At 42.9% G+C, this 24,710-nt stretch overlaps 1 protein-coding gene across 9 annotated transcripts in view; it reads left to right on the plus strand.

Moving 5' to 3' along the window:
• klc1a (kinesin light chain 1a) overlaps positions 1-24,710 on the plus strand; it is a 115,011-nt gene that overhangs the window by 56,165 nt on the left and 34,136 nt on the right. For 7 of the 9 annotated variants that reach the window (XM_063047876.1, XM_063047927.1, XM_063047900.1 and 4 more), the window contains 6 exons: positions 2,260-2,433; positions 5,587-5,686; positions 6,028-6,080; positions 6,585-6,652; positions 7,363-7,471; positions 8,800-8,961. In XM_063047876.1, the coding sequence (XP_062903946.1) occupies positions 2,260-2,433; positions 5,587-5,686; positions 6,028-6,080; positions 6,585-6,652; positions 7,363-7,471; positions 8,800-8,961 (666 nt within the window). Of the gene's footprint in view, positions 1-2,259; positions 2,434-5,586; positions 5,687-6,027; positions 6,081-6,584; positions 6,653-7,362; positions 7,472-8,799; positions 8,962-22,725; positions 22,746-24,710 lie in introns of all 9 variants that reach the window. The other 2 variants (XM_063047935.1, XM_063047941.1) reach the window with 2 other exon arrangements.

Here is a 24,710-nt window from a genome sequence, read left to right on the forward strand (position 1 = left end):
CTTTTGGTTAGCAAAAACAGATACTAGTGTAGGTCTTTCATAAAAGTGAAGTGGCGAAAGCGAACTTTTGAAAAGTGGGGATACCTGTATAAAGTGTTGCTCCTAAAACCTGAGTGTGGCTTCATTGTGACAGTAGAGGAGGCCATAGATAGATGTATAGGAACGGGAAGTGGAATTAAAATGGGTGGCCACTGGTTGGGAGACCTATGCTCTGTCCGCCAGAAGAAGCGGGATCTCCCAATGGCCACCTATTTTAATTCCACTTCCCATTCTGACATATCTATCAATGGCCGCCTCTACTGTTGCGTTGAGGCCACACTCAAGTTGAAGGAGCAACACCTTGTCTTCTGTCTGGGTAGTCTCCACCCTGATGGCATGAAAAGCGACTTCTTGATCTTCTGGTAATGGTGCCCCCCCCCCCAGCCGTTTGCCGTCTCCCCCCCCCCCCGCCGTTTGCCGTCACCCCCCCCCGCCGTTCACCCCCCGCCGTTTGCCGTCATCCCCCGTCCGCTGTCCCCCCTCCGCCGTTCGCCCGCCTGCTGTTTGCCATCCCCCCCCACTGTTCGCCGTCCCCCCTCCTCCATTTGCCGTCCCCCCCTTCTGCCGTTTGCCATCCCCTCCCACCGTTCGCTCTCTCACCTTATCTCTTTGCCTGCCCATTGCCTCCCTATGGTGCTTCTGCCCCTTTTCTTTCTTCCATGGCCTTTTCCAGCTCTTTACCGCACTCCTCCTCCTCCTGGTTTCACCTATCACCTTGTGTTTCTTCCTCTCCTCCCTCCACCTTTTAAATCTACTCATCTTTTTTTCCTCCAAACCTGCTGAAGGGTTTCAGCCTGAAATGTTGATTGTACTTTTTTTTTATCATGGATGTTGCCTGGCCTGCTGAGATTTTCCAGCATTTTGTGTGTGTTGCTTGTATTTCCAGCATCTGGAGATTTTCTCTTATTAGCATGGGTAGAAGATTGGCTGGCTGACTGACAGAAAGCAAAGAGGGGAATAAATAGGGCTTTTTCTGGTTAGCTGCTGGCTTCTAGCAGTGTTACACATGGTTCACTGTCAGGTCTGTTACTTCTCAGATTTTATGTGAAAGATCTGGATGATGGAATTGATAGTATTTAGCCAAGTTTGAGGATGAATCAAAACTAGGTGGAGAGGCACGTAGTGTTGAGGAAGTAGGGAATCTGTTGATGGACTTTAAAAAAGGTTGGAAGAATGAGCAAGAAAGTAGCAGGTGGAATACAACTTGGGAAAGTATATGGTCATGCACTTTAGTAGAAGAAATAAACATGTAGACTATTTTCTGAATGTGAAAATTCAAAAATGGGAGTTGCAAAGGGACTTGGGAGTCCCCGTGCAGGATTCCCAAAAGATTAACTTGCAGGTTTATTCAGTAGTAGGAATGGACAAGAAAATAAAAACTAAGATGTAATTGTGGCATTGTGAAGCATTGTTTAGACCATATTTGCAGTATTTTGAGCAGTTCTAGGTCCTGCATCTAAGGAAGGATATGCTGGCATTGGAGAGGGTCCAGAGGAAGTTTACACGAGTAATCCCAGGAATGAAAGGGTTAATGTGTTAGAAGCAGTTGATGGCTCTGGGCCTGTACTTGCTGGGGTTCAGAAGGATGAGAGGGTATTTCATTTAAACCTACCAAATATTGAAAAGCCTGGATAGATTGGATGTGATGAAGATATTTCTAGTAGTGGGAGAGTTTAGGATCAGAGGGCACAGCCTCAGAATAAAAGGACGTTCCTTTAGAAAGGAGTGAGGAATTTATTTTGTCAAAGATGATGAATCTGTGGTATTAATTGACTGTGAGAACCAAGTAATTGGATATATTTAAAGCAGATTTGACAGATTCATGATATATAAAGGCTTCAAAGGTTATAGGGAGAAGGCAGCAGAACAGGGTTGAGAAGGGAAAATAAAATACCATAATCAAATGGTAGAACAGACTTGATGGGCCAAATGTCCAAAATCTGCTGTTATGATACATTGCTTTATAAGAGTTCCCCAGATACCACTAATCTTTTTGGCAAATTAATTGACATTGATGTTCCCAGTTTGAATGTGGGCATTCAGCTACTATGACATTTAGATCTTGTTTCTTTTTTTTTAATACATTTCCATTTTTTGTGGTTTCACAGAGCACTTGCTAACCTGTGAATGTTTATCTAAGCATGCATTAATATTGGGAAATAATATTGATCATTGTTTCAGAAACTGTGTAGAAATATTAGTGTTTTCTGCTTGCTTCAGGTGTTGGGCAGGGATCATCCTGATGTGGCCAAACAACTAAATAATTTGGCACTATTGTGCCAGAACCAAGGAAAGTATGAAGAAGTGGAGTATTACTACGAGCGAGCCTTGGAAATTTACCAAACCAAACTTGGGCCTGATGATCCAAATGTAGCAAAGACAAAAAATAATTTGGTAAGACAAATGATCATTGTAAACTGTTCCATAGGAAACATAAAGAACACATGTTGCAATGAAAGCATGTCATGTTTTAAGAGACTATTCATCAACTAAAATCAAAGCCTTTCCTTTCAGTTCGGTGAATTTGGTTCAAAATCTTTATTCAATTCTACCCCAAACTTTGCAACAACCCATCTTATACATATTCTTGATTGTGGTTTTCCCCTTGAGCTTCATGCACAAATCCAACTGCGTCCTTCAATGCCTCAGGAACATAATAACTTCCTGAACTTTCTGATATTTTGAAATTAGCTAGTTATATCCAAGTTGTGGTTATACACCATAAGACGTAGGAGCAGAGTTAGGCCATTTGGCCCATCAAGTCTGCTGTACTATTCAATCATAGTTGATCCTTTTTTCCTCTCCTCAACCCCACTCCCAGCCTTCTTTACCTTTGATGCCATGTCCAATCAAGAACCTATCATGCTCTACCTTAAATACATTCAGTGACCTAGACTCTACGATGCCTGTGGTAACAAGTTCCACAAATTCGCCACCCTCTGGCTAAAGAAATTTCGCCGCATCTCTTTTTAAAATGGACGCCCTCTATCCTGAGGCTGTGCTCTCTGTGCTCTCTCTTCCTAGACTCCCTCACAGGGGAAACCTTTTCCACATCTACTCTGTCTAGGCCTTTCAACATTCAAAAGGCTTCAATGAGGTCCCCCCTCATACTTCTGAATTCCAGCGAGTACAGACCCAGAGCTGTCAAAGGTTCCTCGTATGACAACCCTTTCATTCCCAGATCATCCCTGTGAACCTCCTCTGAACCCTCTCCAATGCCAGCACATCTTTTCTTAGGTGAGGAGCCCAAAGCTGTTCACAATACTCAAGGTGAGTCCTAACCAGTGTCTTATAAATCCTCAGCATCATATTCCTGCTATTCTAGGCCTCTTGAAATCATTTCCCTTCCTCACCACTAACTCTACCTGCAAGTTAACCTTTAGGGTGTTCTGCACAAGGACTCCCAAGTCCTTCTACAACCTGCTTGTTTCCTCAACACTACCTGCCCCTCCACCAATCTTTGTATCATCTGCAAACTTGACAACAAAGCCATCTATTCCATAATCTAAATCATTGATATACAACATAAAAAGAAGTGGTCCCAACATCAACCCCTGTGGAACACCACTAGTCACTGGCAGCCAACCAGAAAAGGATCCTTTTATTCTCTCTTGCTGCCTCCTAACCATGCTCTATGCTCTAACCATGCCAGTAATATTCCCGTAATACCATGAGCTGTTAACTTGGTAAGCAGCCTTGTGTGTCAAAGGCCATGTCAAAGGCCTTCTGAAAGTCCAAATACACAACACAGGAATATATTGTAACACTTACAATACAATAAATAGTCAGATAAGCTGTTGATGCAGGCAAGTGGTTAGCCAGGACAGCAAAAAAGTAAAGCTCCTTCAGTAGTACCATGAGATGTTTTAATAATTAGAAGTGAAAAAAAAACACTAAATTACTGAAAGCACAAATAATTTTTAACAATGCTTATTTGTGCTGCCCTCAGGCCCATGTACACAAATAAGGATTCCTGAACAGATCTCCCAGGGTTAGGGGTAGGGTTGGGATGTGCAATAAATGCTGGTCTTGCCAGCGATATCTATGTACCATAAAATAAAGTAAAACCTGTATCTGAAATTACAAATGGTATGGCTGATTGGAGTGCAGAATCTACACTAAGTAAGGTTGCAGCTGTGTACAGTGAACTCTGGGTTGAATGAAGTTGGATTTGGCTTGATACCTAAAGGCCCTGAATCCTCTGTATAACTTCCCACTGTTCCAAAGAAGCACAAGGAGACCTCAGTGGCAAGTACACCTCTATTATAGTAATGCTAAAACACCAACTCAGAAAGCAGGAGACAAGTTTTGGAATGAAATTTTGCCTTCTTACAAAGACTGGCAAAGCCTTTGAACAGTTTTTAAATATCCCTGATATTCCAAGAGATTTAAACTATTTTAAAATTGTTGAAAGCATCTGTCACCAAAAAGATTTCGGACTTATCTGGGTGTGTAACAATTCCTGCATTTTGACAGGAGGGAAAATGAATCTATGGTGGAAAGCAAAACCTTAAACTGTGTAACAGGAAAAAGTAGAATAAATTCATAAATAGTTGCAAAGATACATACACTTTGGATGTCCACCAAGTATATTAAGTGCAAAAGAAAGGAATTCCAAATCTGGATGTATATTAAACTTGTGGAGACTTCATTTGTCTTCATTGTGCATAGGTCAGAAGTCCATCTTATAAAAAAGAAAAAAATGGGAAAGAAGTAATGTATAATAATTGAAGTAAGAGATCAGAATAATGAAAAAGACAGACTGAGATTCTTTTCTCCAGTGAAGTCACAATTGAGAGGTGACTTAATATACTTTGAAATTATGAATGAATTTGATTGAGTAGATGTAGGCAGAAGTTAATTTTACTTTTGGAAGAGTCCTATACTAAAAGTCACAAATATAAGCCAGAAAGGTAACAATGGCACTTGGAAAGTAATAAGAATTTGGAATTCATTGCCATTTGGGTTAATTACGACACTTGGCAACTATATTCAATGTGTTATTAGATACTGTATGTACACAAAAGAGAAGAAAACATGACAGGATTTTGAAATTTTGCATAAGAAATATAGACCCTAATCTTCCAGTATCTGCAGATTTTCTCTTGTCTGTGACCAGCATAGACTTATTGGCCAAATGACTTGTTTCTGTGCTGTAAAGTCCCGAGTAATTTTATGTCCTACAGTAGCTAGCTGCATTAACTTTGATTTAGCTCAGTGAACATGCTTTTTGAGGCCTGAAACATAGCTGAAGGAGTATCCCAAGAGGATATCATGCAGAGAACCGAAATGATTTTTTTTAAAAGTATCAAATTGTAATACTGTAGACTACTTGATACAAGGTTTTGAAGATTTATGAAGATAATATAATTGGCTTGGTTCTTGTACTAATTTTCTTATTTGATTTATTCTGACTCTTCTCAATGCCTCTTTAGCAATTGCATTTATAGAAAATCAATGTGTTTAGCCAATTGATTTAATACATTGCAGCTTCTGTCTTTAAAAATTCCTACATTTCTGTCTAATAATACATTTTATACATTTTAGGCATCTTGCTATCTAAAACAAGGAAAGTTCAAACAAGCAGAGACATTATATAAAGAGATTCTCACACGTGCTCATGAAAGGGAATTTGGTTGTGTGGATGGTGAGTTGGTGATGACAGATTTTCTTTATTTTGAGCAGAATTTTACAAATGTCAATTAGAACAGTCAGCATAACCTAGGTATGAATGTTGCTTCCTTTATTTCTTCCTTTGTTTTAGAGAAATGAATAAGCAAGTGTCAAGCTAACAGGCAATAAAGAATAAATAAAATATAAAACAATTGGATGCTACCTTATGGTATATGTGAATTATAGTTTTTGTATTGCATACTCAATCAAATTAATGCTGTACTTTTGAAATATTTCTAAGTATTATAAAAGGTAAAATTATTCAAATGTGGGAAAAAGTTATAATTTGTGATTCCTTTTTGTATTTTTTCTAAGATGAAAATAAACCGATTTGGATGCACGCTGAAGAAAGAGAGGAACAATGCAAGGTAACAGTAAAACTTCATTGTTTTCAGTGGCTTGTATGAAAATATTTCAGTTTATAATGATAAAATAAATTAAAGTAATTTGGAATCTTTTTTCCTGTATTGAACATTATCCGTAGTCTAGAAAATGTATCTGTGCTCTGCATTTTAGATTGTGATATTTTTTGGTATCTTCTCTAAGGAAGTTCATTTAATCTAATTCAACTTGTAAGTATGAGGTTGGATGTTGACCCAGCCCACAGTTGATGTGCATTGCCCCTGTACCCACCTGGTCCAGCTGAAGTAGGGAGTCATAGGTTAAGCCTCTGTCAGAGCTGTTGACACATTTAACCCTATGGAACAAGGTTTTGAGAATATTTTATTCTTTAATAGTGCATCCTTTTAAACATCATATAAATCTTTTCTCATAACTACTGTTGAAACTTAATTTTCTGTACTGTTGTATTGATTGTTTTGCATACAAGCCTGACAGACATTGTACATACTAGATTATTGTACTCTGTTTAGGGGAAGCCTAAAGATGGCACCACATTTGGCGAGTATGGAGGCTGGTACAAAGCTTGCAAAGTTGACAGGTATGTTTTCATATTTTTACTAAGGAGCTTATAGTAAATAGAAGAGTATACTTTCTTAGTCTTGAGACTGTATACACCTGCTTAATGTGGAGTTCTGAATACAGGTCTTCCCCAGGTTATAAGTGCCTGACTTATGTACACTTGTACATATGACCTATTGTTTGGGAGATCATAATGGATTTGCTGGTTACTGTGGGACTGCTGCATTTTCTGCTGGGTGGGAATGGGGCATTTCCTGGGTTCAGCCAATATCAGTCTAAGCCCTGCTTCTGAATATACTGACCTGAGTGCTGCTTAAATGATAAAATTGTACCTGCCTCAGCCACTTCCATATATTCACAATGAACTGTGTGGGCGGGGGAGGGGGTGGAATGTCTGCTCTAAATCTTAACTCACTCACTCGACATCTATTCCCCTTAGTCTTGGAGTCCCTTACCCTGGGGACTGCTACCAACCACCTTATCTATACCTTATAACACAGTACTCCACGCAGCCTCACTGTAGACAAATTTGCCGAATGGCCTTTTTCAGTGCTAAATGATCCTATTATTCTCTGACTCTGAAAATAAATTTCACAGCTATTTTAATTGTCGAGGGTACGTTGGACTCTATTTCTTTTGGTATTAGATCTATAAAAGGCAGAATACTTTTCAGATGTGAATTTTTGTTGAGAACTTTAATTTGTTTATTTCCCTTTTTACTCCATAAAGCCCAACAGTGACAACAACTTTGAAGAATCTTGGGGCTCTTTATAGACGTCAGGGCAAGTTTGAAGCGGCAGAAACACTTGAAGAAGCAGCTCTGAGATCTCGTAAACAAGTAAGTTTCACCATGTCATCAGTGCTAATTTCTTTCTTTGCGGAACAGAATGAGGTGTTAAACATTTGTGCATTTTAAGAGGAAAAATGTTATTTGAATCATAGAATTAGGAAATTATAGAAGAAACTGTGCCTCCAGGCCATCATGTCAATAGTCCTTATGTGGCTTGACAGTCCAACTGTTTGTCCAGGTACTTTAATGTTCTGGAAGTACTTTGGTAAAGCCACACTTGGAGTATTGTGTGCAGTCTGATCTCCCCATTACAGGAGGTAGGTGAAGGCTTTGGAAAAAGCACAGAAGAGATTCACTGGATGTTGACAGGATTAGAGGGTATAAACTATAAGCAGAGATTGGATAAACTTGGGTTGTTTTCTCAGGAGCATTGGACGTTGAGGGGAGACCTGACAGAAGTATATAAAATTGAGAGGCATGGATAGGGTAGAAGGTCAGAATCTTCTTTTCCTAGGGCAGAAATATTTAATACTAGAGGACGTGCATTTAAGGTGCAAGGGGGCGTTTAAGGGATACTTAAGGGATAAGATTTTTTTTAAACATGCCTGAAAAGGGCTGATGGGGGATGTGCTAGAAGCAGATATGATAGTGATGTTTAAGTGGCTATTAGAAACATGAATATGCATGGAATAGAGGGATATGGATTATGTACCGGTAGAAGACCATTGCTTCAATTTAGCTTTGTGTTTGGTGCAGTTAATGTCAACCAAAGGGCCTGTTCCTGTGTTCTACTATTCTGTGCTCTATGTACCTGCCTCTTCCACCCACTCATTCCTGAAACACTCCATCCCAGGCAATATCTTGGTGAATCTCCTCTTCATCACAATTATTATTTCCCATGGTGAAGCTCTCAGTATTCCAGCTGTGCCCTAATGGGCTGGGTTCAGTTGACAGCACTGCCATTTCTAAACCAAAGTGGTACAGGTTTAAGACTTGAATACTGAATCTAGGCCAAGGTACCAGAGGTCTGTCTTTCACTCATGATGAACGATGTGCCTGTAAGGATACATACATGGAACTATTTTGAACAGTTGGAAAGAATTTTCTCTTGGTACTGTGGGTAACATTTATCTCTTAGTCACCATAACTAGAACTAATTATCTGGTCACTATCAGAAGTCCTGAAAGGTATACTACAAATGCAAATGTTTTGTTTTAAATGTTCCATGTATTCATATGCAATTTTGTGGTGTATTTACATTATACCTTTATTCATGTTATTTCTGGTTTCTTTATAAAATCTTAATTACTGGCAGTTTAATATAATTTCATATTATTGAAAGTATTTCAATTAAAATAAATACCTTTGTTCCTCAGGGTCTTGATAATATCCATAAACAAAGAGTAGCTGAAGTACTTAATGATCCTGAAAGCATAGAGAAAAGAAGAAGCCGTGAAAGTCTAAATGTAGATGTGGTAAAATATGAGAGTGGGCCAGATGGTGGCGAGGAAGTGAGTATGGGCGTAGAATGGAATGGGGTAAGTACAGTACACAGTCCACAAATCAGAGAGAAATCTTAATATTGATACATTAGTAAAAGAACAAGAATAAAAGTTTTCTTTCATTAAGATAATATTTTTTGTGGTTAAATTGGCAATGTTCTAAGGTAAAATAATTAGATTTACATTCATGTGCATTTAAGTCTTTGGAACTCTTCCTTAAAGGATTGTTGAAGCTATCGTTTTTACATCTCTACATTCAGAATCCAGAAATTTTCAGCTATTTGAGTTAAATACCGTAGTGGATATAAAATGGTGCCAATTAACCATGCAGATTTCTATTACTGAGGTTGTGTGATGTGATAGAAACTATAAGTAATGCAGAGATTTGGATCCTAACTGACAATTTTAAATATCTCTCTGAGTGCCTTTTTAAATTGATTTAAGTCTGATCCAAGTAGATATTATGGCACAATTTATTTTTAAGTATAATACAAAGTATTTAATGTATTCCAATAAAGTCAAACATTATCAAAATAAATAACTGGATTTGTTTTATACAATTACCATTTGCAAAAAGTCTTTTCACTTAAGAAGATTTCATCTTGTAAATAAGATCATTGTACGTATTCTATAGGCTCCCCAATGGCAATAGAAGGGTAAATAAATAAGGAGATGTTGAAAAGCTGCAAAAATAGCAGGGTTGTTGTCATGAGTGACTTCAACTTCCCTAATATTGATTGGCACCTCTTTTGTGCATATGGGTTAGATGGGGCATAATTTGTTACGTGTGTCCAGAAAGGATTCCTGACACAGAATGTGGACAGGCTGACTAGAGCAGAGATCATACTGGGTCTAATATCAGGCAGTGAACCTGTTCAGTTGACAGATCTCTTGGTGGGCGAGCATTTTGGAGATGGAGACCACAACTCCCTGACCTTTACCTTGGTTATGGAGGAGGATAGGAGCAGATAGTATGGAGGAGTGTTTATTTTGGTGAGGGCTAATTACGATAGTATTAGTCAAGAACTTGGAGCATAAATTGGGAACAGATGTTCTCGGAAGTGCACAGCAGAAATGTGAAGATTGTTTAGAGAGCGCTTGCATGGTGTTCTGGATAGGTTTGTCCAATTGAGACAGGAGAAATGTGGTCAGGTTAAAGAACCATTGTTGACAAGAGAGGTAGAATACAGGCAAAAGAAACGAGTCTAGGCTTTGGAGTGAAGATTTTTGAAACAAAAATCGTGTAGGACTCTTGAAAATTGTAGAATGTCCAGGAAAATAGTTAAGATGGGTAATTCCTAGGGCCAGATGACATATGACCATAAGCCTTAGTACACAAATAGGCCATTTGACCAGTTGGGTCTACTCTTCCCCCTTGATTATGGTCAATTTTTTCCCCCTCTCAATCCCATTCTCCTGCTTTCCTCCTGTAATCTTTGATGTCCTTATTAATCAAGAATCTATCAACCTTTGCTTTGAATGTACCCAATGACTTGGCTTCCACAGCTATTGGTGGCAATGAATTCCACAAATTCACCACCCTCTGGCAAAAGAAATTCCTTTTCGCCTCTTTTCCAAAGGGATGTCTTTCTATTTTGAGGCTGTGCATCTTGTCCTAGAATCCCACTACTGGAAATACCTTCCCTATGTCCACTCTATCTAGGCCTTTCAATATTCGATAGTTACAATGAGATCCTCTCCTCAGACTTCTAAACTCTAGTAAGTACAGGCCCAGGGCCATCAAATGCTCCTCATTTGTTAATCCATTTACTCCTGGGGAATGACTTTGTGAGGGTAGATCGTGTCTCAGAAACCTGATTGAGGTTTTTTGAGGAAGTGACTAAACAAATTAAAGGTAGAGTCATGGATGTGGTGTATATAGATTTTAGTAAAGTTTTTAACAAGGTTTCTCATGGTAGGCTCATCCATAAAGTCATAAGGCATGGAAGCTTTGCTACATAATTTGTAATTTACTTCCCTACAGAAGGCAGAGAGAGTGGTAGCATATTTTACCTGGAAGTTGGAGACTGGTAGTATTCGATGTGGATCTATACTGAAATCCCTAATTTTTTGTGATGTTTATAAATGACTTGGATGATGAAGTGAACTGGTAGGATAGTAAATCACAAACATGAGAAAATCTGCAGATGCTGGAAATCCAAAGAAGCACACACAAAATGCTGGAGGAAATCAGCAGGTCAGACAGCATCTACGGTGGGATAGTAGGTTTACAGAAGACTCAAGGTTTGTGGTGTTGTGGATAGTGATGGAAGTTGTCATAGGGTACAAGGGGACATAAAAAGGGTGCAAAGCTGGGCAGAGAAGTGGCAGATGGAGTTCAATCTGGAGAAGTGTGAAGTCATGCACTTTGGAAGATTGAACTTTAAGGTGGAGTAATAGGTTAATAAGAGCAGAATTGGGCCATTCGGGCTGATTTATTTTTCCCTCTCGAGTGGCAGGATTCTTAGCGGTATAGGGGAATGGAGGGATCTCGGGGTCTAAGTCCATTGATCCCTCAAAGTTGATAAGATGTTGAAGGCAAATAGTGTGTTGATCTTCATTAGTCAGGCAACTTTGTTCAGGAGCTATGAGGTAATGTTACAGTTCTATAAAACTCTGGAAATGATCTGTGCAGAATGCAGAGGATGAAGGAGAGGAGGTAAAATGTGTTTTGTGGTAGGGTCCTGTTGAAAATCACAGAAGTTGCGGAGAATGATGCGCAAGATGTGGAGTTTCATGGGGTGGTAGGTGAGAACAAGAGGAACTTTATCCTTGTTAAGGCAGGGGAAGATGGGGTGAGGGTGGGTGTCTGAGAAATGGAGGAAATGCAGGTGAGGGCAGTATCAATGCTGAAGGAAGGGAAATCCTGTTCTTTGAAGAAGGAAGACATCTCTGTCCAGGAAATGAAGGCCTCATCCTAGGAGCTGATGCAGCGGAGACAAAGGAATGAAGGAAAGGGAATAGCATTGTTACAGGAAACATAGTGGAAAGAGATATAGTCAAGATAAGTTTGGCATTTGGTAGGTTTATAAAGATATCGGTAGACATTTTGCCGAGATGGGGACAGATGGAGAAAGGGAGAGAGATGTCAGAAATGGACCATGTGAATTTAAGGGCAGGGTGGAAGTTAAAGGCAAAGTTAATTAAATTGTTGTGATCAGCGTAGGTACATGAAGCAATACCAATGTAGTTATCAATGTAGTGCAGAAGGATTGGGGAACATTACCAAGAAAGCCTTGGAAATGGACTGTTCCCTATAACCAACAAAAGGTAGGCACAGCTGGAGCTCATGCAGGTGCCTATGGAGGAAGCGGGAGGAGCTGAAAGAGAAATTGTTGAGTGTGAGGACAGTTCCACCAAAAGTGGTGGTGGTGGGGAACTGGTTGGGTAGCGAACATGCCTTATGAAAAAAATATTGAGCAAACTAAGCTTTATTATTGATTATGAGACATGCCAAAGGACATACTGTTAAAGTAAGTGGAGGAAAGCTTTAGGACAATGTCAGAGGTGGGTTTTTTTTTGAACAGAGTGGTAGGCTTGTGAAACACACTGACAGGGATGGTGGTAGAGAATGATATAATAAGGATATTTAAGAGACTCTTAGATGGGCACATGGATGAAAGAAAAATGGACTATTATAGGTTATTAGGAGGGAAGTTTTAGATTGATTGTGGAGTATGTTTATATAGGTTGGCACAACATTGTGGGCTGAAGGGCCAGTACTGTTCTCTGTTGTGTTGCATTAAAGTTTGTTTATTGCAGTTGGTACTAACTAAAGATTTAAATTCTTTTTGATGTTCTAAAAATTCCATTTAGAGCCACAGCATCCTATAGAAACAGGTCCCACTGTCCACCATGCCCATGCCAACTATCAAGTACCCATCGACAGTGGCATGCAAAAGTTTGGGCACCCCTGGTCAAAATTTCTGTTACTGTGAATAGCTAAGCGAGTAAAAGATGACCTCATTTTCAAAAGGCATGAAGTTAAAGATGACACATTTCTTTAATATTTTAAGCAAGATTACTTTTTTATTTCAATCTCTTACAGTTTCAAAATAACAAAAAAGGAAAAGGGCCCAAAGCCCATTCTTCCTTGCAAAAGGCTTCTAGTTCTGTGAAATTCTTGGGCCGTCTTGCATTCACTGCTTTTTTGAGGTCTATCCACAGATTTTCGATGATGTATAGGTCGGGGGACTGTGAGGGCCATGGCAAAACCTTCAGCTTGTGCCTCTTGAGGTAGTCCATTGTGGAATTTGAGGTGTGTTTAGGATCATTATCCTATTGTAGAAGCCATCCTCTTTTCATCTTCAGCTTTTTTACAGATGGTGTGATATTTGCTTCCAGAATTTGCTGGTATTTAATTGAATTCATTCTTCGCTCTACCAGTAAATGTTCCCTGTGCCACTGGCTGCAACACAAGCCCAAAGCATGATCAATCCACCCCCTGTGCTTAACAGTTGGAGAGGTGTTCCTTTCATGAAATTCTGCACCCTTTTTTCTCCAAACATACCTTTGCTCATTGCGGCCAAAAGGTTGTGGCGACCCACTTCCTAGCACACACAAACCGGCACACGAAACAGCACGTGCAGGCAGAGGGCTGGCCCCAAAAAGGGCGCCAGGCCATCTTCACCAGCAAGGGGAAAATCCCGCGCGCGGAAAGGGTCTGGGAATATGCAGTCCCCACAGCAGTCCCGCCCAGGGAGGGCCGGAACGGGAAGGCTTTAAAACAGGTCGCGAAGTTTGAATAAGTCTCTTTCATCGCAACTCTAACTCACCGACTACGTGTGGTTATTTTAGCGCTGTGTGTAGCACACCACTACAATTGGTGACCCTGACGGCCCAAACGATATTTGGACCAGAGATGACCGACGCCGCATCTGTTCACGCAGTTTCGTTGAAACTGCCAAGCTTTTGGCTGCTGTGATTCCGTTTATGGTTCGAACAAGCAGAAGCTCAATTCCACATTCGGCAGATAGCCTCGGAGTCCACCCACTACTACTATGTGCTGAGCTCCCTCGACCAGGAGACAGCTGCACAAGTTGAGGAGTTTATAGAGTCACCCCCGGAGGACAGCAGATACACAGCATTCAAAGCCCTGCTCATAAGGACTTTCGGAGCTTAATGCACCTGGATGGTTTGGGAGACAGGCGGCCGTCAGCACTAATGAACGAAATGCTGGCTCTGGCTGAAGGACACAAACCCTGCCTCATGTTTGAGCAGGCATTCCTAGAGCAACTGCCCGAGGACATGTGCCTGCTGCTGTCCGATGCAGATTTCAGCAACCCCTGGGAGGTGGTGGCCCGGGCTGATGCACTGTGGAATGCCGGGAAAGAGAGGGGCGTCCGTCGCACGGATCACCAAGCCGTGTGCCCAACGGCAGACCAGACCAGGCCCGGCAGCAGAGCAAACCCGGCGGCGGGCGTGAGGAGCCCAATGAACAATGGTGCTTCTACCACCAGCGGTGGGGCACAGAGGCCTGCCACTGCAGACCACCCTGCAAATTCCTGGGAAACGCCAGGCCGCTGATGGCTACGGCGGCTGGCCATCAGGACAGCCTCCTGTATTCTGGGACAAGCAGTCAGGACGCTGCTTTTTGGTCGAAACTGGAGCGGAGATCAGTGTCTTACCTCCAACGAGTTACGACACCTGCAACAGAGAACCACCCTGAGGGCCGCAAATGGCAGCACAATACGAACCTACGGCACCCGCACAGTGCGGCTACAGTTCAGCTCCAGCTGGTTCACATGGGACTTCACACTGGCCGCTGTGGCCCAACCACTCCTGGGGGTGGATTTTCTACGAGCCCACAGCCTGCTGGTCGACCTGCAAGGGAAGCAATTAGTCCACGCCAAGACTTTTCAAACGTTCTCCCTGGGTGAAGCAAAGCTGCCAGCCCCACACCTGGACTCCATCACGCTGTCCGACGACAAATTCACCAGGGTCCTGGCGGATTTCCCATCAGTACTGACACTGCAGTTCACGGCAGCCATGCCCAGATACGGAGTACTGCACCACATCCCGACCCAGGGACCACCCCTCCACGCCCGTGCTCGAAGGCTTCCCCCGGACAAGCTCCGAATGGCGAAGTAGGAGTTCAAGAAGATGGAAGAATTGGGGATCGTACAACGGTCCGACAGCCCATGCACCTTCCCCCTGCACATGGTGCCCAAGGCAACGGGGGGCTGGAGACCATGCGGTGACTACCGCAGACTGAACGAGGCGACAACGCCAGACTGCTGCCCTGTGCTGCACATTCAAGACTTCGCAGCAAACCTACACGGCGCAAGGATCTTTTCCAAGGTAGACCTCGTCCGGGGATACCATGAAATCCCGGGACATCCAGAGGACATCCCCAAAACAGCACTCATCACCCTGTTTGGACTTTTTGAATTCCTCCGAATGCCGTTCGGTCTAAAGAATGCCGCACGGACATTCCAGCGGCTAATGGACACGGTGGGATGTGACCTGGACTTTGCATTCATCTATTTAGACGACATCCTCATAGCCAGCAGTAGTCATCAGGAGCATCTGTCCCACCTCTGCCAGCTCTACTCCAGCCTGAGCGAATTCGGCCTTACTATCAACCCAACCAAATGCCAGTTCGGACTCGACACCATCGACTTCCTGGGCCACAGGATTACTAAAGACGGGGCAACCCCGCTGCCCGCCAAGGTAGACGGAATCTGCCACTTCCCCCGACCCTACACAATCAAAGGCCTGCAGGAATTTGTGGGTATGGTGAATTTCTACCACCATTTCCTCCCCTCAGCAGCCCGAACCATGCGCCCCCTGTTCACCCTGATGTTGGGTAAGGGCAAGCACATTACCTGGGATGAAGAGGCTGCAGCCGCTTTCGTTAAAACCAAAGAAGCCTTGGCAAATGCTGCGATGCTAGTGCACCCCAGAATGGACGTTCCTACTGTCCTCACGGTGGACGCATCCAACACAGCAGTCGGTGGAGTGCTGGAACAACTCATCGAGGGTCGCTGGCGACCCCTGGCTTTCTTCAGCAAACACCTACGACCACCTGAATTCAAATACAGTGCTTTCGACCGGGAGCTATTGGCACTATACCTGGCAATCCGGCATTTCAGGTACTTCTTAGAAGGTAGGCCCTTCTTACCTTTGTGTTCATGAAGGTGTCTGACCCCTGGTCGTCCCGCCAGCAGCGACATCTGTCCTACATCTCCGAGTACATGACGGACATCCAGCATGTCTCTGGAAAGGACAACGTCGTGGCGGATGCACTATCCAGACCTACCATACAGGCCCTGTCCCAGGGGGTGGACTATGCAGCGCTGGCAGAGGCACAGCAGGCAGACGATGAGATCCCTAGTTACAGGACTGCAGTCTCCGGTTTGCAGCTCCAAGACCTCCCCGTAGGCCCAAGTGAGAGGACCCGACTATGTGAAGTAGCTACCGGCCAACCCTGCCCCGTCGTCTCAGCAGCCTGGCGGCGGCAGCAGGTTTTCAAATCCATTCACAACTTAGCGCACCCCTCCATCAGGACAACCATCCAGCTGGTCGCCAACAGGTTCGTGTGGCATGGACTTCGTAAACAGGTCAGTGAATGGGCCAAAACATGCATGCAGTGCCAAATGGCCAAGGTGCAGCGGCACACCAAGGCTCCGCCGCAGCAGTTTGAACACACTAGCCGGAGGTTTGACCATATTCATGTGGATATTGTAGGGCCCCTGCCAGTGTCGCAAGGAGCACGGTACATCCTAACGATGATGGACCGGTTCACCAGATGGCCAGAGGCGGTCCCGCTCACCAACACCACCTCCGAATCCTGCGCCCAAGCACTGATCGCAACCTGGGTAGCCCGCTTCGGGGTACCAGCCCACATTACCTTCGACAGGGGCGCCCAGTTCACCTCCAGCCTGTGGTCAGGTATGGCCAGCCTTTTAGGATCGCAGCTACGCCACACAACTGCCTACCACCCACAGTCGAACGGACTAGTGGAGCGTTTCCACCGTCACCTGAAGTCAGCTCTCATGGCCCACCTGGAGGGGCCTAACTGGGTGGACGAACTTCCCTGGGTCCTGCTTGGAATCCGCACGGTGCCCAAGGAGGATCTGCACACCTCGTCGGCCAAGTTGGTGTACGGCGCACCCCTGGTAGTCCCAGGAGAGTTCATACCAGCCCCAAGGGGGCAAGAGGAAGAACCCACAGCAGTCCTGGACAGACTACGTGAGAGGTTCGGTAACCTGGCCCCCATACCCGCTTCACAGCACGGACAGAGCCCGACCTGCGTACCCAAAGACCTGCAGAACTGTAAGTTTCTTTTTGTACGACGGGGCGGACACCGGGCACCGCTACAGCGGCCCTACGAGGGGCCGTTTAAGATGATCAGGAACAACGGGTCCACGTTCGTGCTGGACATTGGGGGGAGAGAGGAGGTTTTCATGGTGGACCAACTCAAACCGGCCCATGTGTACTCAGGCACTGCAGCGCAGGGTTAGACCACCCAAACAGAGGCCGATCCAGACTGTGGACATTGGGGGAGGTATCGCCGGTTCTGGGTGGGGGGATTATGTGGCGACCCACTTTCTAGCACACACAAACTGGCTCACGAAACAGAACGCGCAGGCAGAGGGCCGGCCCAAAAAGGGCGCCAGGCCATCTTCACCAGCAGGGGGAAAATCTCGCGCGTGGAAAGGGTCTGGGAATATGCATTCCCTACAGCAGTCCCGCCCAAGGAGGGCGGGAACAGGAAGGCTTTAAAGCAGGCCGCGAAGTTTGAATAAATCTCTTTCATCGCAACTCTAACTCACCGACTACGTGTGGTTATTTTAGCGCTGTGTGTAGCACACCGCTACAAAGTTCTATTTTAACTTCATCATTCAACAGGACTTGTTTCCAAAATGCATCAGGCTTGTTTAGATGTTCCTTTGCAAACTTCTGATGCTGAATTTTGTGGTGAGTACGCAGGAAAGGTTTTCTTCTGATGACTCTTCCATGAAAGTCATATTTGTGCAGGTGTTGCTGCACAGTAGAATAGTATACCACCACTCCAGAGTCTGCTAAAACTTCCTGAAGGTCTTTTGCAGTCAGACGGGGGTTTTGATTTGCCTTTCCAGTTATCCTACGAGCATTCTCTGGGAAAGTTTACTTGGTCTTCCAGACCTCAACTTGACCTCCACCATTCCTGTTAACTGCCATTTCTTAATTACATTATGAACTGAGGAAACGGCTACCTGTAAAACACTTTGCTATCTTCTTATAGCCTTCTTCTACTTTGTGGGCATCATTTATTTTAATTTTCAGAGTGCTAGGCAACTGCTTAGAGTAGCCCATGGCTGCTGATTGTTGGGACAAGGCTTGAGGAGTCAGGGTATTTATAAAGCTTTGAAATTTGCATCACCTGGCCTTTCCTAACGATGACTGTGTACAAGCCATAGCCCTAATAAGCTAATTAAGGTCTGAGACCTTGGTAAAAGTTATCTGAGAGCTCAAATCTCTTGGGGTGCCCAAACTTTTGCATGGTGCTCCTTTTCTTTTGTTTCACTCTAAAATTGTACAAAACAAAAATAATACACTAATCTTGCTTAAGCTGTTGAAAAGAATGTTTCATCTTCAACTTTATGACTTTTGGAGATCAGTTCATCTTCTACTCACTTAACTATTCACAGTACCAGAAATTTTGACCGGGGTGCCCAAACTTTTTTATGCCATTGTATACTAATCTCACTTCCTTCAAATGATTGTGTGGAAATCTGAGTTTGAGGAATTTGGTATTGAGAGCTTTTCATTAAATTTTACTGTATATTAGAGTACGTCCAAAGATGGGATTGAATATTTCCCTTCCCTATGATTCTTTGGACTGAAGGTGCCGTTATTGATTCTTCGGTATGCTGGTTAAATTGGAAGAGAAATAATTGAACTCTGACTTGTGCATTCTTGAAACCAGATATAAAGCAAATTGACAGGACACTGGGAATACTTGGTTGAGTACTCTATTGCTGAACAGTTGATGATTTCTTGGGGGGAGCATTATATTGTTAATTCATAATGAATAGGCTTAAATGGTTTGAAATTCTGAGAAATAAATTGTGACAATGCTATATGGTTTGGCAGATTTGTTCTGGCTAATGAATTGATAAAATCATAGGAATTGGTGACACAGAACAAGCCTTTCAAAAATGGAAGCAACACGCATAAAAGTTGCTGGTGGATGCAGCAGGCCAGGCAGAATCTCTAGGAAGAGGTACAGTCGACGTTTCGGGCTGAGACCCTTCGTCAGGGCTAACTGAAAGAAGAGCTAGTAAGAAATTTGAAAGTGGGAGGGGGAGGGGGAGATCCAAAATGATACGAGAAGACGGGAGGAGGAGGGATGGAGCCAAGAGCTGGACAGGTGATTCGCAAAAGGAATATGAGAGGATCATGGGACAGAAGGCCTAGGGAGAAAGAAAAGGGGGAGGGGGAGAAAGCCCAGAGGATGGGCAAGGGGTATAGTGATAGGGACAGAGGGAGAAAAAGAATGTGTGTATATAAATAAATAACGGACATCAGCTGTGTTAACTTCACCACACCTTGTTCCCATTCCAACCTCACTCCTTCCGAACGCTCTGCTCTCCGCTCCCTCCGCACTAATCCTAACCTTACTATAAAACCCGCTGATAAAGGGGGCGCTGTTGTAGTCTGGCGCACTGACCTCTACCTTGCCGAGGCACAACGACAACTCGCGGATACCTCCTCTTACGTACCCCTCGATCATGACCCCACTAAGGAGCACCAGGCCATTGTCTCCCGCACCATCACCGACTTTATCCACTCAGGGGATCTCCCATCCACTGCTACCACCCTTATAGTTCCCACACCCCGCACTTCCCATTTCTACCTCCTACCCAAGGTCCACAAACCTGCCTGTCCAGCTAGACCCATTGTCTCAGCTTGCTCCTGCCCCACCAAACTCACTTCTGCATACCTTGACACTGTTTTATCCCCCCTTGTACAATCCCTTTTTTATGTATGTTCGTGACACTTCTCAGGCTCTGAAACTTTTCGATGATTTTCAGTTCACTGGCCCCCACCGCTTTATTTTCACCATGGATGTCCAGTCCCTATATACTTCCATCCCCCATCAGGAAGATCTCAAAGCTCTCCACTTCTTTTTAGATTCCAGACCGAACCACCACTCTGTTCCGTCTAGCGGAATTAGTCCTTACTCTTAATAATTTCTCCTTTGGCTCCTCCCGCTTCCTCCAAACTAAAGGTGTAGCCATGGGTGCCCGTATGGGTCCCAGTTATGCCTGCCTTTTTGTTGGCTTTGTGGAACATTTTATGTTCCAAACCTATTCTGGTATCTGTCCCCCACTTTTCCTACGCTACATCGACGACTGCATTGGCGCTGCTTCCTGCACGCATGCTGAGCTTGTTGACTTCATTAACTTTGCCGCCAACTTTCACCCTGCCCTCAAGTTTACCTGGTCCATTTCTGACACCTCCCTCCCCTTTCTAGATCTTTCTGTCTCTGTCTCTGGAGACAGCTTATCTACTGATGTCTACTATAAGCCTACTGACTCTCACAACTATGTGGACTATTCCTCTTCTCACCATGTCTCTTGCAAAAATGCCATCCACTTCTCGCAAATCCTCCATCTCCACTGCATCTGCTGTCAGGATGAGGCTTTTCATTCCAGGACGAAGAAGATGTAAAAAAAGGGGCTTCCCTTCCTCCACCATCAACTCTGCTCTCAAACGCATCTCCCCCATTTCACGCACATCTGCTCTCATTCCATCCTCCCGCCACCCCACTAGAAATAGGGTTCCCCTTGTCCTCACCTACTGCCCCATCAGCCTCCGGGGTCCAACATATAATTCTCCGTAACTTCCGCCACCTCCAATGGGATCCCACCACTAAGCACATCTTTTCATCACCCCCTCTCTCTGCTTTCTGCAGGGATCGCTCCCTACACGACTCCCTTGTCCATTCGTCCCCCCCATCCCTCCCCACCAATCTCCCTACTGGCACTTATCCTTGTAAGCGGAACATGTGCTACACGTGCCCTTACACTTCCTCCCTCACTACCATTCAGGGCCCCAGACAGTCCTTCCAGGTGAGGCGACACTTTACCTGTGAGTCGGCTGGGGTGATATACTGCATCTGGTTCTTTTGATGCGGCCTTCTATACATTGGCGAGAGCTGACGCAGACTGGGAGATCGTTTCGCTGAACACCTACGCTCTGTCCGCCAGAGAAAGCAGGATCTCCCAGTGGCCACACATTTTAATTCCACGTCCCATTCCCATTCTGATATGTCTATCCACGGCCTCCTCTACTGTAAAGATGAAGCCACAATCAGGTTGGAGGAACAACACCTTGTATTCCGTCTGGGTAGCCTCCAACCTGATGGCATGAACATTGACTTCTCAAACTTCCGCTAATGCCCCACCTCCCCCTCGTACCCCATCCGTTATTTATTTATTTATTTATATACACACATTCTTTTTCTCTCTCTGCTTTTTCTTCCTCTGTCCCTCTCACTATACCCCTTGCCCATCCTCTGGGCTCCCCTCCTCCCTTTTCTTTCTCCCTCGGCCTCTTGTCCCACGATCCTCTCATATCCCTTTTGCCAATCTCTTGGCTCCATCCCTCCCCCTCCTGTCTTCTCCTATCATTTTGGATATCCCCTCCCCCTCCCACTTTCAAATCTCTTACTAACTCTTCCTTCAGTTAGTCCTGACAAAGGGTCTCAGTCCGAAACGTCGACTGTGCCTCTTCCTAGAGATGCTGTCTGGCCTGCTGCATTCACCAGCAACTTATGTGTGTTGCTTGAAATTCCAGCATCTGCAGATTTCCTCGTGTTTGCATTTCAAAAATGGAATCTCGGTTAATATTAGGTCCTGGTTTTTACTCCATTGCTTTGCGTGTTACATGTTCTCATTTTTGTACTAAAAATTGAGTAAGGGTTTCTGCTACCACATTTTCAGAGAGCAAGTTTCAGAGACCTATCACTCTGAATTTTTCTTCTTCAATCCCCTTCTACAGTTGACTTAATTCTGTCGTTCGGTTTTTATTCTTTCTGTGAAGGGAGGTTCGTCTTCTCACAGCTTATACTAACATATATTTAATTAAACCTTTCCTTGGATTTCTTTGTTTGAAAGAAAACAACCCTAGACCAATAGAACTATACACAGTACTCTGCCCATGGCTGCGTCAACAATCCACAATGTTCTAACAGGACTGCCTTGTTTTCACATTTTCTGCTTTCCCTTATAAAGGCACGTATTTGTTGTGCTGCTTCAATTACTATCCAAGAACATTTAGGAATCCTTCTGTTCATCTTTGCTGCCTGATATATTAAAATGCACAGTAATTGCAAAACTACTTGAATATGACTATATTTTATGGTTTGAAGTTCTCATTAATGATATTTTGGTGGATAATTTTAAATTCAGATATGCTTAGAATTTGTTGATGGGGTTATGTATTTACAAGACAAATAAAATGAAGTATCAAGCTAAGATAACATGTATCCAAAAAGTTTGGCAGTTGAAATTTGCACTTATTTTACTTCAGAAAATTTTCTGATATTTCATATTCCTTTGCATAAAACAGTATTAATAAAGACCTTGCATAACTAAATTGAGTTTTGTATTTGAGAAGGAATAAATAAATATGGAGTATTCATATTTTTAAATTTACCTCGATTCAGAAAATAGTTTTCTTTTGTATATGACACTATCAACTGCTGTATAATTCTTGTGTTGAGAAAGAAACCAATGTCTTAATGGTATGAAAAATGTGCAGAATATGTTTTGACTAATTATTGTCTTTCTCCTTTTGAATTCCCAGAAGAAATCCAGAGGCTAGAGGTTTATCTTTTTGTAAATTTGTACTTTTGTTGGTACTGTGTACTGTACAGCTCTTTATTTATCTTTTATTTGGCTTGCTCACTTTTTATGATCAGTAAATAATCAGGTTGATATATGTTTTATGTATGAGTTTAAAGTGTTTTTCTCGTGCAATTTTGTATTTTCATGTGTACTGCTGACACTATTTCTGGGTCATTCTTCCACTTTGGCGTTTAGAAATAACTTTCAGAATGAGGTTGTTTTATTTTTAATAATTCAGTCTAACTATGAAATTGACCAATCCTATTCATAATTTTCAAAATTTGGTTCATTTTCTCATTGGCTTCTTGCTTTTTACTTTATGATTGCATATTTTTAATTTGAGGAAATACAAAGTTTTTAGTTTCTGCATAACTGTACCAACATGAACTGCATGTTTTCATTTTGAACATCGCTCTGATAATGTCATTCAAAAAATATATAACTGACAAACTATTATTGTATAAAAGTAATATCGAGCAGTAGTAAATCAAGGCAACTGGACTTGCTGTGTTGTCTAGAAGACATTTCGCCACTCATCCTAAAGGCTTCTTCAGTTCTAATCCATGGTGGGCAGTTTAACGGTTTATAAACTGAGTTGTTTAAAAGAATAGCTGTCACATGAGGGTCATTAAGTGTCGTAGAGGTAATGAGAGGGTCATTAGTCGTGTCTTTGGATGAATGGGGGTGTGAACTGTTATGGAGACACTGGGGTAGAGATGTTAGGACTGCATTATAAGTAGCTGATAGGTGGTGTCATACCCCACCCCCTCTGTTCAGGAATGGGTTTTCTAGTTTGACAAAGATGGCTTCTTTAACCTCTGTTTCAAACCACTAGTCCTCCCTGTCCAAAATGTGCAGAGGCGGTGGGATATGACACCACTTTTGCAGTCCTAACGTCTCAGTCCTGGTGTTCCCACAATGATTGACACCTCCATTCATGCAAAGATAAGACTAATGACCCTCTCGATACCTCTACAACTCTTAATGTCCCTTATGTGATTGTTATACCTTTAAACCACTCAGTGTTTATAAACCGGAAAACTACCCACCATGGACTAGAACTGAGAAAGCCTCTTGGACGAATGGTGAAACTTCTAGACAATACAGCAAGTCCAGTTGCCTTGATTTACTACTGCTTGATATACCAATGACCTAGATGATAGATGTGTAAAAGTAATCTTTATTACTTTATAGTAAATAAAGATTACTAACAGTGATATTCTCACCTTAAGAGATAATAAAATGATTTAAAAAATTTATAAACTTTTGAAATTCTCCACTGAATTACTTGCTTAAAATAGCTTAAAGGATTCGAATTATTATCACTTCTAGTTGAGATTTTATGTTAGCAGCAATGCGATATACTTAATCGTCTATTTTTTTAAAAAGTCTACAAAATTCTGGCATGAATCTTGCCCTTGCTTTCCGTGTTGGTCCTAAAACTTGAGAACAGTGATGGTGTCAAGATGACTTGGCTGTCCATCTCACACTGAAGGATTCTTGCAGAGAAAATTAGGAAGTAATAAAAAAAAATTGACCATCACTTTACAGAGTACAAAAGAATGGAATATTATATTCATGAGATTGAGATATAAATTAAAGTCAAAGCTTTTTTTAAGAACAGTACTTGTGCTATTTTAGTAACTTGCATCTTGAAATATTTGTTTCTTCCTCTACTACATTGACGGTGCTTCATGCACCCACGCTGAGCTTCTCAGTTTTATCAACTTTGACTATAACTTCCACCCTGCCCTTAAACTCACTTGGTCCATCTCTGACATCTTCCTCCCCTTTCTTGATCTTTCTGTCTCCATCTCTGGAGACAATCTATCAATCAACATCTTTTGCAAACCTACTGATCCCCATGGTTATCTTGACTATACCTCTTCCCACCCTTTTTCCTGTAAAAATGCTATTCCCTTTTCTCAGTTTCTTCACCTCTGC

Source organism: Mobula hypostoma, chromosome 1 (genome assembly GCF_963921235.1).
Source record: "Mobula hypostoma chromosome 1, sMobHyp1.1, whole genome shotgun sequence".
In the NCBI taxonomy this organism is placed as follows: domain Eukaryota; kingdom Metazoa; phylum Chordata; class Chondrichthyes; order Myliobatiformes; family Myliobatidae; genus Mobula; species Mobula hypostoma.